General features: G+C 41.1%; 1 protein-coding gene across 4 annotated transcripts in view; it reads right to left on the bottom strand.

Moving 5' to 3' along the window:
- SRD5A2 (steroid 5 alpha-reductase 2) overlaps nucleotides 1-16,729 on the bottom strand; it is a 50,649-nt gene that overhangs the window by 12,412 nt on the left and 21,508 nt on the right. For all 4 annotated transcript variants that reach the window (XR_009600170.1, XM_060413906.1, XM_060413907.1 and 1 more), the window contains exon 2: nucleotides 8,717-8,880. Coding sequence is in view for 3 of the 4 variants with exons in the window: in XM_060413906.1 (XP_060269889.1) it covers nucleotides 8,717-8,880 (164 nt within the window). In the remaining variant the exon portion in view is untranslated. The remainder of the gene's footprint in view (nucleotides 1-8,716; nucleotides 8,881-16,729) is intronic.

The following is a 16,729-nucleotide window of genomic DNA, read 5'->3' as shown; positions in this document are numbered from 1 at the left end:
TTCTTCGTTGCTAGGTGTGATGCCTGGAGCTACAGGAAATGTCTTGCAACCATGTAGTGACTGTCACGAGGACATGAGATAAATATGTTCAGAACAGTGGAGCAGAAAGTGCCTGGGATCTTAGTGACACCAGGAAGCAGCTGAAGGAATGCAGAAACCACCTACCTTTGGACAATCTTGTTATGTGAGAAATATAAATTCTTGATTATTTAAGTTACTAAGAGTTGGTTTAAAGCTCAACATTCAGAAAACTAAGATCATGGCATCCAGTCCCATCATGGCAAATAGATGGGAAAACAGAGGAAACAATGGCTGACTTTATTTTGAGGGGCTCCAGAATCACTGCAGATGGTGATTGCAGCCATGAAATTAAAAGATGCTTACTCCTTGGAAGGAAAGTTATGACCAACCTAGACAGCATATTAAAAAGCAGAGACATTACTTTGCTGACAAAGGTCCATATAGTCAAGGCTATGGTTTTCTCAGTGGTCATGTATGGATGTGAGAGAAAGCTGAGCGCCAAAGAATTGATGCTTTTGAACTGTGGTGTTGGAGAAGACTCTTGAGAGTCCCTTGGAATGCAAGGAGATCCAACCAGTCCATCCTAAAGGAGATCAGTCCTGGGTGTTCATTGGAGGCACTGATGTTGAAGTTGAAACTCCAATACTTTGGCCACCTGATGTGAAGAGCTGACTCATTTGAAAAGACCTTGATGCTGAGAAAGATTGAGGGCAGGAGGAGAAGGGGACAACAGAGGATGAGATGGTTGGATGGGCTCACCGACTCAATGAACATGAGTTTGGGTGAACTCCAAGAGTTGGTGATGGACAGGGAGGCTTGGTGTGCTGCAATTCATGGGGTTGGAAAGAGTCGGACACGACTGAGCAACTGAACTGAACTGAAGAGTTGATTTTCTGTGGCTTATTGCTCAGAGTACTACTGACTGATATATCTACTCTTGTGGAAGTAGTTAGAGAGGTTGGCACCTAGCAAACCGATTTTCACACTGCACACTCCTTTTCCCCATTCACAGGCACAGAAAAGTCTGAGATGAGGAGAGCCAGGACTGTGTATGTTAGGTCTTATGCCATAGATCCCCAAGCCCAGCTCTCAGCCAAGTGTATGTGTGCTGATCAAATTACAACAGGCAAAAAGCAAGAACATTTGAATTAAAAGCAGTCACATCTACTCTCACCACACTTGCTATGATATGAAACAATCATTTTCAATCTTGTCTAGTCAAAAGATTATTATCCTGGAGGGAAGGGACACCAGTGGAGGGAGCGCAGAGGATGGGATAGGGGCGGAATAGCACACACAGCAATGAAAAAGCAGGCACCTTCGATCTGATGTCTGTGTGTCCCTGGACAAGTCACTTAACTTCTCTGAGCCTCAGCTTTCTTATCTGTAAAATGTAGATTCTAATAGCACCTATCTTAAAGGATAATATGAGATTCATTCACATGTTTACTCTTTCATTCATTTATTCAAATAACATTTGCTGAGTTCTTATTAGGTACCAAGCACTGTCTTAAAACACAAGGGATGTAGTAGTAAGAAAAGCAGTCAAGGTGTCTGTTCTCATAGAGATTACATTTCAGTGGGGAAACACAGAAATGAATTAAAATAATGAAAAAATTTAAATCACATATCACTACAAAGCAGAAAACCAAAGTAGGATGATGAAACAGAGAGTGAATTGGGGTGGGGAGGAGGTGTCTCTACTTTAGATGAGGTCAATATGGAAAGCTTTTCTGAAGATTTGGCATCTGCCCTATTGTTTGAATAATGAGAATACAAAGATCAGTATTTGCAGGGAGAGCTTTCTGGTAGAGGAACTAACAGATGCAAAGGTCCTAAGGATAGTATAGGTTTAGTATGTCTAAGAAACAGAAGGAAGGTGCTGAAGTTAATGTTTTAAGTTAGATGGCGGGAGGTGGGGGATGAGGAGATGAGAATAGGGTGATAATTTCAAAATTTCATTGGGCTCTATGGGCCATGGTGAGAAGTTCAGATTTTTAAGAGCAACAGGAAGCCACTGGCAGGTTTTAAGCAGGGGAGAATAGGATCTGATGTCAGTTTATTACAAAAGAAGTACATATGTCTTTTGGAAGATGAAATGCTTGTTAGCAAAGATAAGAAAAACAAGACACTTTGTTCCTACCGCCAATAAACACCTTGGTGCATATCCTTGAGATCTTCATCTTATGTAATACCTCAGCATATTTCAGTTTCCATGATATCCCCAGAACTCTGCTTCTAGCTGATTCGTGTAAACCAAAGTTCAAAATAGGCACACATCTAACATCTGGTCATTACATCCTTTAAGGACATTTATATTTAGCCCAGATCCCTACCTTTTATTTTTTTTCAGGACACTGACTTCTTAAAAAGACTGAACAGTTCAGATCAGTTGCTTAGTCCTGCCGATACTTTGCGACCCATAGACTGCAGCATGCCAGGCTCCCCTGTCCATCACAAGGTCCCAGAGCATGCTCAAACTCGAGTAGGTGATGCCATCCAACCATCTCATCCTCTGTCGTCCCCTTCTCCTCCTGCCCTCAATCTTTCCCAGCATCAGGGTCTTCTCCAAGGAGTCAGCTCTTCGCGTCAGGTGGCCAAAGTACTGGCGTTTCAGCTTCATCATCAGCCCTTCCAATGAATATTCAGGACTGATTTCCTTTAGGACGGACAAGTTGGATCTCCTTGCAGTCCAAGGGACTCTCAAGAGTCTTCTCCAACACTGCAGTTCAAAAGCATCAATTTCTCAGTGCTTAACTGTGGAAAATTCTGAAAGAGATGGGAATACCAGACCACCTAACCTGTCTCTTGAGAAATCAGTATTCAGATCAAGAACCAACAGTTAGAACTGGACATGGAACAACAGACTGGTTCCAAGTAGGAAAAGGAGTATGTCAAGGCTGTGTATTGTCACCCTGCTTATTTAACTTCTATGCAGAGTACATCATGAGAAATGCTGGACTGGAAGAAACACAAGATGGAATCAAGATTGCCAGGAGAAATATCAATAACCTCAGATATGCAGATGACACCACTCTTATGGCAGAAAGTGAAGAGGAGCTAAAAAGCCTCTTGATGAAAGTGAAAGAGGAGAGCGAAAAAGTTGGCTTAAAGCTCAACATTCAGAAAACGAAGATCATGGTATCCGGTCCCATCACTTCATGGGAAATAGATGGGGAAACAGTGGAAACAGTGTCAGACTTTATTTTTTGGTATCCAAAATCACTGCAGATGGTGACTGTAGCCATGAAATTAAAAGATGCTTACTCCTTGGAAGAAAAGTTATGAGCAACCTAGATAGTATATTTAAAAGCAGAGACATTACTTTGCCGACTAAGGTCCGTCTAGTCAAGGCTATGGTTTTTCCTGTGGTCATGTATGGATGTGAGAGTTGGACTGTGAAGAAGGCTGAGTGCCGAAGAATTGATGCTTTTGAACCGTGGGGTTGGAGAAGACTCTTGAGCGTCCCTTGGACTGCAAGGAGATCCAACCAGTCCTTTCTGAAGGAGATCAACCCTGGGATTTCTTTGGAAGGAATGATGCTAAAGCTGAAGCTCCAGTACTTTGGCCACCTCATGCGAAGAGTTGATTCATTGGAAAAGACTTTGATGCTGGGAGGGATTGGAGGCAGGAGGAGACCGGGATGACAGAGGATGAGATGGCTGGATGGCATCACGGACTCGATGGACGTTAGTCTGAGTGAACTCCAGGAAATGGTGATAGACAGGGAGGCCTGGCGTGCTGCGATTCATGGGGTCGCAAGGAGTTGGACACGACTGATTGACTGAACTGAACTGAACTGAACTTTATAATCCAACTCTCACATCCATACATGACTACTGGAAAAACCATAGCTTTGACTAGATGAACATTTGTTGGCAAAGTAATGTCTCTGCTTTTGAATATGCTGTCTAGGTTAGTCATAGCTTTTCTTCCAAGGAGCAAGCATCTTTTAATTTTATGGCTGCAGTCACCATCTGCAGTGATTTTGGAGCCCAAGAAAATAAAGTCTCTCACTGTTTTCCATTGTTTCCCCATCTATTTGCCATGAAGTGATGGGACCATAGGCCATGATCTTAGTTTTCTGAATGCTGAGTTTTAAGCCAACTTTTTCACTCTCCTCTTTCACTTTCATCAAGAGGGTCTTTAGTTCTTCTTCTCTTTCTGACATAAGGGTGGTGTCATCTGTGTATTGAGGTTATTGATATTTCCCCTGGCAATCTTGATTTCAGCCTGTGCCTTGTCCAGCCTGACATTTCACATAATGTACTCTGAATAAGTTAAATAAGCAGGGTGACAATATACGTACTTCTTTGTCGATTTGGAACCAGTCTGCTGTTCCACGTTCAGTTCTAACTGTTGCTTCTTGACCTGCATACAGATTTCTCAGGAGGCAGGAAAGGTGGTCTGGAGTTCCCATCTCTTTCAGAATTTTCCAGTTTGTTATGATCCACACAGTCAAAGGCTTTGGCATAGTCAATAAAGCAGAAGTAGATGTTTTTCTGGAACTCTCTTGCTTTTTTGATGATCCAGCAGATGTCGGCAATTTGGTCTCTGGTTCCTCTGACATTTCTAAATCCAACTTGAACATCTGGAAGTTCACAGTTCACATACTGTTGAAGCCTGGCTTGGAGAATTTTGAGCATTACTTTGCTAGCGTGTGACATGAGTGCAATTGTGTGGTAGTTTGAGCACTCTTTGGCATTGCCTTTCTTTGGGATTGGAATGAAAACACCTTTTCCAGTCCTGTGGCCTCTGCTGAGTTTCCCGAATTTGCTGGCATATTGAGTGCAGCACTTTCACAGCATCACCTTTTAGGATTCGAAAGAGGTCAACTGGAATTCCATCACCTCCACTAGCTTTGTTCATTGTGATACTTCCTAAGGCCCACTTGACTTTGCATTCCAGAATGTCTGGCTCTAGGTGACTGATCACACCATTGTGGTTATCTGGGTCATGAAGGACTTTTTTGTATAGTTCTGTATATTCTTGCCACCTCATCTTAATATCTTCTGCTTCTGTTAGGTCCATACCATTTCTGTCCTTTATTGTGCCCATCTTTGCATGAAATGTCCCCTTGATATCTCTAATTTTCTTGAAGAGATCTCTGGTCATTCCCATTCTACTGTTTTCCTCTATTTCTTTGCACTCATCACTGAGGAAGGCTTTCTTATCTCTCCTTGCTATTCTTTGGAACTCTACATTCAGATGGGTATATCTTTCCTTTTCTCCTTTGCCTTTAGCTTCTCTTCTTTTCTCAGCTATTTGTAAGGCCTCCTCAGACAATCATTTTGCCTTCTTGCATTTCTTTTCCTTCGGGATGGTCTTGATCTCTGCCTCTTGTACAATGTCACAAACCTCCATCCATAGTTCTTCAGGCACTCTATCAGATCTAATCCCTTTAATCTATTTGTCACGTCCACTGTATAAGGTTATGCCTGAATGGTCTACTGGTTTTCCCTGCTTTCTTCAATTTAAGTCTGAATTTTTCAGTAAAGAATTCGTGATCTGAGTCACAGTCAGCTCCGGGTCTTGTTTTGCTGACTGTATAGAATGTCTCCATCTTTGGCTGCAAAGAATATAATCAATCTGATTTTGGTATTGACCATCTGGTGATGTTCACATGTAGAGTTTTCTCTTGTGCTGTTGGAAGAGGGTGTTTGCTATGACCAGTGCGTTCACTTTTGCAAACTCTGTTAGCCTTTGCCCTGCTTCATTTTGTAGTAAGGCCAAAGTAGCCTGTTACTCCAGGTATTTCTTGACTTCCTACTTTTGCATTCCAGTCCCCTATGATGAAAAGGACACTTTTTAGTTGTTAGTTCTAGAAGGTCTTGTAGCTCTTCATAGAACTGTTCAACTTCAACTTCTTCACCATTGCTTGTTGGGGCATAGACTTGGATTACTGTGATATTGAATGGTTTGCCTTGGAAACAAACAGAGACATTCTGTCATTTTAAGATTGTATCCAGAACTGCATTTCGGGCTCTTTTGTTGACTATGATGGCTAGTCCTTTTCCTCTAAGGGATTCTTCACAATAGTAGATATAATGGTCATCTGAATTAAATTCACCCATTCCAGTCCATTTTAGTTCACTGATTCCTAAAATGTCGATGCTCACTCTTGCCATCTCCTGTTTGACCACTTCCAATATACCTTGATTCATAGACGTAACATTCCAGGTTCCTATGCAATATTGTTCCTTACAGCATCGGACTGTTGTTTCCCATCACCAGTCACATCCACAACTGGGCTTTTTTTTCTTTCATTTGGCTCCATATCTTAATTCTTTCTGGAGTTACTTCTCCACTCTTCTCCAGTAGCATATTGGGCACATACCAATGTGGGGAGTTCATCTTTCAGTGTCCTATCTTTTACCTTTTCATACTGTTCATGGGGTTCTCAAGGCAAGAATACTGAAGTGGTTTCCCATTCTCTTCTCCAGTGGGCCACGTTTTGTCAGAACTCTCCACCATGACCCGTCCGTCTTGGATGGCCTTGTAGGGATGGATCATAGTTTCATTGAGTTAGACAGGGTTGTTGTCCATGTGATCAGTTTGATTAGTTTTCTGTGATATTGGTCTTCATTCTGACTGCCCTCTAATCGATAAGGATAAGAGACTTATGGAAGCTTCCTGATGGGAGAGACTGACTGTGGGGGAAACTGGGTCTCATTCTGATGGGCAGGGCCATGCTCAGTAAATCTTTAATCCAATTTTCTATTGATGGGTGGGGCTCTGTTCCCTACCTGTTGTTTGACCTGAAACCAAAGTATGGTGGAGGTAATGAAGATAATGGTGACCTCCTTCAAAAGGTCCCGTGCAAGCACTGCCACATTCAGTGCCCCTGACACTGCTGCAGGCCACCCTGACCCACACCTCTGCTGGAGATTGCTGGACACTCACAGGCAAGGCTGGGTCAGTCTCTTGTGGGGTCACTGCTCCTTTCTTCTGGGTCCTGGTGCACACAAGGTTTTGTTTGAGCCCTCCAAGTGTCTCTGGTGGATATGGGGTTTGATTCTAAATGCAATTTCACCCTTCCTACCATCTTTCTGGGGCTTCTCCTTTGCCCTTGGACGTGGGGTATCTTTTTTTGGTGGGATCCAACATTCTCCTGTCCATGGTTGCTCAGCCGCAAGTTTTAATTTTGGAGTTCTCGCAGGAGAAGATGAGTGCATGTCTTTCTACCCCACTATCTTGGATAAACTCCTCAAAGACTGGACAGTGGTCCCTCAAATGTCCTCCTTTCTAAATAAGACTGGCTTATTTCCTCATGGTGGCATTTAACTTATTTCTTTATTCTCTATATTTCCTACAAATTGGCATAAATCACTTCCCTGTGTGGTCATGGTACTAGTTTAATAACCATACAATTAGGTACATTTATTTATTTATTTGTTCTCAATGTTGAGGAACTTCATGTGGATTTTTAATTAAGTTACGAAGTTTCATGATTTAAAGGACAAAGCTATCTTAAAAGAAGATTTCTGCCCACCATCCCATTCTCTTTACTCTAAACCCTAGAGATACTCTTTTAAAAAAATAGTTTCTTTTTTTTATCAATCCAATATTTCCTCTTCCACTTTTAAATACACAAAAACAGTGTCCTATTTCTACACAAAAAGCAGCATGGTGTATACACTATACACACTTTATTTTTACTTAACCATGTGTTCTAGAGATGTCTCCACATGAAAAAGAGACATTCTTTGCTTTCGTTTTGCTTTGGTTATTTTTCTGAGGCTTCAGAATATTCCATTGTGTGCAATACCAGTATTCATACAACCAATGCTCTGGCTATCCGTGTGTTCAAATGTTCGCTCTGACTGCTGTGTGGAGGAGGGGCTACTGAAGGCCAGGACTTGAAGTAGGAAGGTTAACTTAAAGGTCACTGTGGCAGTCCAGGCAAGAGGTCATCCTTGTTCAGACCAGGATGAAGTTAGTGTGGTCATGGAGAACTGAGCTCAGTTGACACATGTTTTAGGACTAGAGGGAGCTGTTCTAAGCTAATGGAGAGAAGATGCGTGATGTAAAGAGAAGGACTAAAGATAATCTCTGCCTTTTTTCCTTTGAGCAAGAATAATGCACAAACAGTTGAACCTTTACTTTATTTAAAAAAAAAACAACTTTAGTTCCTCTTGCAGATAATGAAAAATATTCAAGGATCATTGTTTTCTACTATTTTAGATAGGTGGTCAAGAAAGTCTCAATGAAGAGATGTGAACTGACAGAGACCTAAATAAAAGGAAGGACAAGTTCCCCAAGTATATAGGGGTTGAGCATTTCAGACAGAGGGTGTAGTCTATAGAGCAGCTCTGGGCCAGGACAAACCTGACCATTTCAGGTCCAGCAGGAAGTGAACAAGATGGATGGAGATAGGAAACGAAGTCAGGCCAGGATCAAGAACATTTGGGTTTCACAGGCAGTGGTAAGGAATTTGTATTTTATCTTGAGAGTAACAGAAATGCATTGGAGGATTTTGAGATGGGGAATGCCATAGTGTTTTTAAAAGATCTCTCTGGCTTCTGTACAGAGAAAAGACCAGTGTGGAGATGGTTGTGGTAGGGGAAGGGGAATAGAATCCTTGAGTGTTTATTATAACAGGATGGGGAGAAGTGATGGTGATATAGCCTGTAGAAAGAGGCATTAACTAGGGTGTTAACTAGGGTGTGGGTTAGAAGCAGTCAGGTTTACTTACCCAGGCTAAACCGTATGTCTGTGTACCACTCAGCAGGGTATTCAGCACAGTAAACCAGATAGTAGCCTTGGAGGAGTCCATTTCCCATGCAGAAGACAAAGCCTCTGAAAAGGAATACAACTGGAAACGGCCTCCCTCTAGTGAGCAGTGAATAAACAAATGTCCTGGGGTATACGGGGGAGAAAGGTCAGGATCCATTGTTAAAAAGATATCAAGCAATGAGATGAAACAACAGGCAATCACATTAAACCCATTTTTAAAAACCATTTCCCTTAAATGTATGCAATGAGAGACATTACTATTAATATCTAGTTCTGTGTGTGTTAGTAGCTCAGATGTGTCCAACTTTTTGTGATCCCATAGACTGTAGCCCACGAGGCTCCTCAGTCCATGGATTTCTCCAGGCAAGAATACTGGAGTGGTTGTCATTCCCTTCTCCAAGTGATCTTCCCAACCATGGATGGAACCCAGGTCTTCCACATTGCAGGCAGATTCTTTACCATGTAAGCCACCAGGACTTGTAATAGCTGGTTCTAGAGCAATCATCTATGCTATGATTTGTCTTGTTTCATTAAAATTCATAGTAGCCATCATTACAACAGCTTTGAAAGGCAAATTTCATCTTTATAAATTAATAAATTCAATCCTGTAAACCCAGAACTGGAAATCATCTTGTATAGATCTAGAAGTGAAATCCAGATTGTATCAGAGGAGGATAGAGCCAGGCTTATCCCATGCAGCAGTGCAATGGAATTTTTATAGCAGCCATACAATCATACGGCTTTCCATATGTCTCTCTAGTATTATTTAACTCCTGGTATTATAGCATTCCCCAGAAAGTGGGATGCAGATCCTCTAGAGAAAAATAAATAAGAGATTCCTCTAAATGCTAGGAACTGTGAATATAGGGGAATCCAGGAGGACATTAAAAAATAAAAATAACTTCAAAATTAAAATTTGCCCAAGATATAATGCTAAATACCAAACATCAAACTACATCATGCTTTTTATTTTTCTCCCTTGATGGTGCAATATAACCATCATAGAGTTTATAAACCTATGTTAATAGATTAATGAATTACTATCAAATATACACCCATAAAGTCATTAACCAAGTCAAGAAATGGAACATGGCCATCACCCAGAAGCCTCCTATAGGTCCTTCGTGTTAACAGTACCACCATCACACAAGAGGTAACCACCACCCTGATTCCTGTAATAATCATGTCTTTTGCTTCTTTATAATTTTGCCTCATTTGCATGCACCCCTAAAAATATACTTTGCTCACATTTAATTCCATATGAAAGGAAACACATCATTACGTTTCCAAGACTGAAGCATGTCATTGTGTGTAGCTATAGTTAATTAATTTTCATTGTTGTATATTATTGTCATGTGTGTGAATATATCACATGTATTTATCTATTTTACTTTGATGCATATGTGGGTTGCTTGCATAGTGTTTTATGTATTCAAAGATTATTTTCCCATTATTTTAATGATTTTTCACTTTATGTTTAAACCTTTGGAATTTATTTTGTTGCAAGAAGTTAGATAAGAATCAAATGCAGTTTTTTCCTCTAATGCTAGTAAATATACTAAATATCTCTTTCCCACTGACACACGTTGCCATTGGTTGTGTCACACATTGCCATTGTTGTTCAGTCGCTAAATTGTGTCTGACTCTTTGTGACCCTATAGACTGCAGCACAGCAGGCTCGCCTGTCCTTCACTATCTCCCAGAGTTTGCAAAACTCATGTCCATTCTGTCTGATGATACCATCCAACCATCTCATCCTCTGTCACCCCCGTCTCCTCACGCCCTCCATCTTTCCTAGCATCAAGGTCTTTTCCAGTGAGTCAATTCTTCGCATCAAGTGGCCAAAGTACTGGAGCTTCAGCTTCAGCATTAGTCCTTCCAATGAATATTCAGGGTTTGATTTCCTTTAGGATTGACTGGTTTGATCTCCTTCTTGTCCAAGAGACTTTCAGGAACTCTTCTCCAGCACAACAGTTCAAAAGCATCAATTCTTTAGTGCTCAGCTTTCTTTATGATCCAACATGCACATCTGAACATGACTACTGGAAAAACCATAGCTTTGACTATTATGGACTTTTATCAGCAAGGTGATATCTCTTCTTTTTATTATGCTGTCAAGGTTTGTCATAGCTTTTCTTCCAAGGAACAAGCATCTTTTAATTTCATGGCTGCAGTCACTGTTTGCTGTGATTTTGGAGCCTAAGAAAATATATTCTGCCACTGTTCCCATTTTTCCCCATCTATCTGCTATGAAGTGATGTCCCATCACTGGGGAAATAGTGGCTGACTTTATTTTTTGGGGCTCCAACATCACTGCAGATGGTGATTGCAGCCATGAAATTAAAAGACGCTTACTCCTTGGAAGGAAAGTTATGACCAGCCTAGACAGCATATTAAAAAGCAGAGACATTACTTTGCCAACAAAGGTCCATCTAGTCAAAGCTATGGTTTTTCCAGTAGTCATGTATGAATGTGAGAGTTGGATTATAAAGAAAGCTGAGCACCAAAGAATTGATGCTTTTGAACTGTGGTGTTGGAGAAGACTCTTGAGAGTCCCTTGGACTGCAAGGAGATCCAACCAGTCCATCCTAAAGGAAATCAGTCCTGAATATTCATTGGAAGGACTGATGCTAAAGCTGAAACTCCAACACTCTGGCCACCTGATGTGAAGAGCTGACTCACTGGAAAAAGACTCTGATGCTGGGAAAGATTGAGGGCAGGAGGAGAAGGGGACGACAGAAGATGAGATGGTTGGATGGCATCACCAACTCAATGGACATGAGTTTGAGTAAACTCTGGGAGTTGGTGATGGACAGGGTGGCCTGGCGTGCTGCGGTCCATGGGGTCACAAAGAATCAGACACTACTGAGCGACTGAACTGAACTGAACTGAACTGATGGGACTGGATGCCATGATCTTAGTTTTCTGAATGCTGAGTTTTAAGTCAGCTTTTTCACTCGCCTCTTCCACCTTTATCAACAGGCTCTTTAGTTCCTCTTCACTTTCTGCCGTTAGGGTAATATCATCTGCATGTCTGAAGTTATTGATATTTCTCCTGGTAATCTTGATTCCAACTTGTGATTCACCTAGCCTGGCATTTCACATGATGTACTCTACATAGAAGTTTAATAAACAGAGTGACAGTATACAGACTTGACATTCTCCTTTCCCAATTCGGAACCAGTCCATTGTTCCATGTCTGGTTCTAACTGTTGCTTCTTGACCTGCATACAGGTTTCTCAGAAGGCAGTCAGGTGGTCTGGTGTCCCCATCTCTTGAAGAATTTTCCATAGTTTGTTGTGATCCACATAGTCAAAGGCTTTAGAGTAGTCAATAAAGCAGAAATAGATGTTTTCTGTAATTCTCTTGATTTTTCTATGACCCCACAGATGTTGGCAATTTGATCTCTGGTTCCTCTGCCTTTTCTAAATCCAGCTTGAACATCTGGAAGTTCTCAATTCACATACTGTTGAAGCCTGGCTTGAAGAATTTTGAGCATTATTTTGCTAGCAAGTGAAATGAGTGCAATTGTGTGGTAGTTTGAACATTCTTTGGCATTGCCTTTCTTTGAGATTGGAATGAAAACCAACCTCTTCCAGTCCTGTGGCCACTGCTGAGTTTTCCAAATTTGTTGGCATATTGAGTGCATCACTTAAAAAGAATCATCCTTTAGGCTTTGAAATAGCTCAGCTGGAATTTCATCACCTCCAGTAGCTTTGTTTGTAGTGATGCTTCCTAAGGCCCACTTGACTTCACATTCCAGGATGTCTGGCTCTAAGTGAGTGACCACAATGTCATGGTTATTTGGGTCATTAAGACCTTTTTTGTACTATTCTTCTGTGTATTCTTACCACTTTTTCTTAATATCTTCTGCATCTTTAGGTCCATACCATTTCTTCCCTGTATTGAGCCCATCTTTGCATGAAATATTCCCTTTGTCTCTAATTTTCTTGAAGGGATCTTTAGTCTTTCCCATTCTATTGTTTTGCTCTGTTTATTTGCTTTGTTCACTTAAGAAGGCTTTCTTATTTCTCCTTGCTGTTTTCTGGAACACTGCATCCAGTTGGGTATATCTTTCCCTTTCTCCTTTGCCTTTCACTTCTCTTCTTTTCTCAGGTATTTGTAAGCCTTCGTCAGACTACAGTTTTGCCTTCTTGCATTTCTTTTTCTTTGAGATGATTTTGGTCACCACCTCCTGTACAATGTTAATTTTTTTCCTAATGCTAGTAAATATACTAAATATCTCTTTCTCACAGACACGCACTGTCATTGGTACTATACACGAATTTATCATACACATTGGTCCCTCTTCTAGACTCATGTTTCTGTTCTATTGATTTATCTATAGTCAGTACTATACTTTTAATAATTGTACTTTTAAAATTTGTGTTGGACTTCCCTGGTGGTTTTGTGGTTAAGAATCCACCTGCCAATGCAGGGGAAAGTGAAAGTCAAAGTGTTAGTTCCTCAGTCAAGTCCAACTCTTTGTGACCCCATGGACAGTATGGACAGTAGCCCACCAGGCTCCTCTGTCCATGGAATTCTCCAGGCAAGAATACTGGAGAGGGTAGCCATTCCCTTCTCCAGCAGATCTTCCCAACCCAAGGATGGAACCTGGGTCTTCTGCATTGCAGGCAGATTCTTTACCATCTGAGGCACCAGGAAAGCCCACCAATGCAGGGGACACAGGTTCAATCCTTGGTCTGAGAAGATCCCACACGTGCCAAAGAGCAACTAAGCCTGTGTGCCACAGTTACTGAAGCCCACACACCTAGGGCCCATGCTCCATGACAAGAGAAGCCACCACAATGAGAAGGCCACACACCACAACGAAGAGTAGCCCTTGCTGGCCGCAACTAGAGAAAGCCTATCTACAGCAGCAAAGACCCAGTGCAGCCACAAATAAATAAATAAATTTTTAAAAAAATAAAATATATTTTAATACTGGCTGGGGCTATTCTTATACCATTACTCTTCCTGAGGAGTTTCAAGATGCCCTTCATTGTTTATTCTCCATGTGAACTTTAAAACCAACTTGTTAAACGCACACTCCCAAATGTAAGAAATACCGTTGACCTTTGAACAATGGGGGTGGGAACTGCCTGGGTCAACTCAAATTTTTTTCACTAGTAAATCCTACAGTACTACACTATGTAAGGTTGGTTGAATTCATGGATGCAGTACCTCAGATAAGGAGGAATGGCATATACTGGGGAACCGTGGACATGGAGGACTGCCTATGAGTTATGCATGGATTTTCAATTGCTTGGAGGATCAGTGCCCCTAACAGCCACACTGTTCAAGAGCTCTGGGTACCAACCAAGGCTTGCAGCAACACAGGGAGCATTTAAGTAAGAAAAAGATTGAATCTCTGGAAGGATAACAAGCTTTGTGGTATTTTTAACTGACCTTAATCCCATCTTCCCCTTTCCAGCTCTGCACAGCCTTGAAAAGTAACAGCATCCATCCCTGGGTTTGGAGGCAGCAAAACAGGGCTTGAGGTCTTTCAAAGCCTCATTTCCAAAGAGAAGTCATTATCTTACTTGTTTGGTGGTTCCCTGGTGAAGAATCCACTTAAAAGACTTATCTTTAGTCCCCCTCCCTCAGACTTACCCAGTGCTAAAAGTTTCTGGATTTGGGGAGTGTTTTTAAAAATATTTTAGCACCACAGTGGCCTGAGGCAGTGGATAACAGGTGGGACAATATTAGACTAATCAAAAAGCTAAAAGGAAAGACTGAGAAATAAGCCCATAGAAGCTTTGATAATATCATACATTATCATGCATATGCTTAAAAGAAGACTTGGGGTTTCCTTGATGGTTCAGTGGTTGAGAATCCAACTGCCAATGCAGAGGAAACTGGTTTGATCCCTGATTAGGGAAGATTCTACATGCCACGTGGCAATGAAGCCCACAACTGCTGAGCCCATGCTCTGCAACAAGAGAAGCCACTGCAAGCAACCCTTGCTCACTGCAACTCGAGAGGGCACACGTGCAGCAGTGAAGACCCAGCACAGCCACAGATAAATAAATAAATATCTTTTAAAAGACCTGAAAATTTCCTAAGCTCTCACTTCTGATTGACTTTGAGGTCTGAGCAAGTGCTAAGTGAAGCCAAAGCAGAATTGTAAACTACATGGGTGGTTGTTAGAGGACTTCTCTAAGATGCACACAGAGGACCTTGACAAAGACTGGGAGACTTTGGTTTCAGGTGTTTTAGGAAATCTCTGATCATTAACTAGTCACTAAGAAAACCAAGTAGTGACTTCAGCCACATCAACAAAGACAAAGGCGTCAAAGAATAAGTTCAGAAAAGCTACTAGGCAAACGGTAACAACAAAAAACCTTAGGAGGCAGAGAGAATCTGATTTCCAGAGTAGTTACACAGTATTATAGTTTTCAACAATAAACGATGGAACATTCAAAGAAACAAGAGACTATGAGCCATTCATAGGGGAAAATGCAACCAACTAACATTGTCTCTGAGAAGACCAGACACTGGATTTACTAGGCAAAATTTTTAAATTAATTGTTTTAAAAATGTTCAAGGAGCTAAAAGAAACCATGTCTAAAGACTTAAATGAATTTATAAGTATGAGAGACTATCAAATAGAGAATACCAATAGAGATAGAAATTATAAAATGGAACCAAATAAAAACCTGAACTTGAAAAGTATAACAACTGAAATGAAAAATTCACTAGAGGGACTTAGCAGTAGACTTGAGCAGGCAGAAGAAAGAATCGATGAAGTTGAAGACAGTTTAATTGAATTATTCCAGTTTGAGGAATAGAGAAAAATAAACAGAGGTTCAGAAATCTGTAGGACACAGAGAGAATAATGACAAAGGGGCAGAAAGAATATTTGAAGAAGTAATGTCCAAAAACTTTTGAATTTGATGATAAACATTAATCAACACATCCAAGAAGTTCAGTGAATGCCACTGAACAGGTATCAAAATTTATGTGTATCACGGTTAAACTGATGAAAGCCAAAGATAAAGAGAGAATCTTGAAAACAGCAATAGAGAAGAAACTCATCACATTCAATAGAATAATCATGAAGGCAAGCAGGCAATGGAAAGACATATTCAGTAGTCTGACAAAAAAAAAAAAAAACCTGTCAATTTTTTACCAGGGAAAATGATCCTTCAAAAGCCAAGAAGGGAAAAAATATATGTATTGGACTTCATCAAAACCGTAATGATACATGTGTATGTATAGTGGTTCTAAAGGCTAAAGAAAGGCTATTGAAAAAAAAAGTTGTTGGCCTCCCAGTGTGGCACTGTAAGTGCCATCAGTACTCCCAAAACAGGCCCAAAGGCAAAGTCCTTGCCTTTTGAAAACCCAGCACATAGTGCATGCAGCCATTTTCCAAGTTAAACCATGTATCCACTCTTTAAACCATGTATTCCCCCTTCTGAACTTTCTAAGAATCTGAACGGAAAGTCAATACTCAATCACATTTCATCCAAAGGAGTATATATTACTCAGGACAGGCTCACTACTATAATAAACAACTCCCCAGAGGTTCCACATATTAAAAGCTCATTCCTTGCTTGTGTCATAGCACAGTGCTGTTCACAATGCTTTGCTCCATAATCACTGAAGATCCAGGCTCTTTCAGCAGCAGACAAAAACAGCATGGAGGATTGTGTAAAGGTTTTCTTAAGGGCCAGGCTGCAGACTGTAGCATATATTACTCCCACTTTCATCCCTTTGGCGCCACCCAACTGCAACAGTGACTGATAAATGTGACCTAGCTGCACGGGCAAAATGCTCTGGAAAGCCGGGAGTCCTGGAGAACAAATCAAATCATTCTGATTGGAAAAACTTTGCTCTTGGAAAGCTGGGAACAGTCTAAAATGAGAGTTTCAGTGCAGAAAGTGGTAAGCACAACGAAGAGGGGAGGAGAGAACACCCAGGAGGCTGAGTATTAGTGCTGTGGAGGTTTGCAGGGGGGTTATACCTTCAG

The sequence above is a fragment of the Ovis aries genome, chromosome 3 (genome assembly GCF_016772045.2).
Source record: "Ovis aries strain OAR_USU_Benz2616 breed Rambouillet chromosome 3, ARS-UI_Ramb_v3.0, whole genome shotgun sequence".
In the NCBI taxonomy this organism is placed as follows: Eukaryota; Metazoa; Chordata; class Mammalia; order Artiodactyla; family Bovidae; genus Ovis; species Ovis aries.
This window is presented reverse-complemented; position numbering and strand designations above follow the sequence as displayed.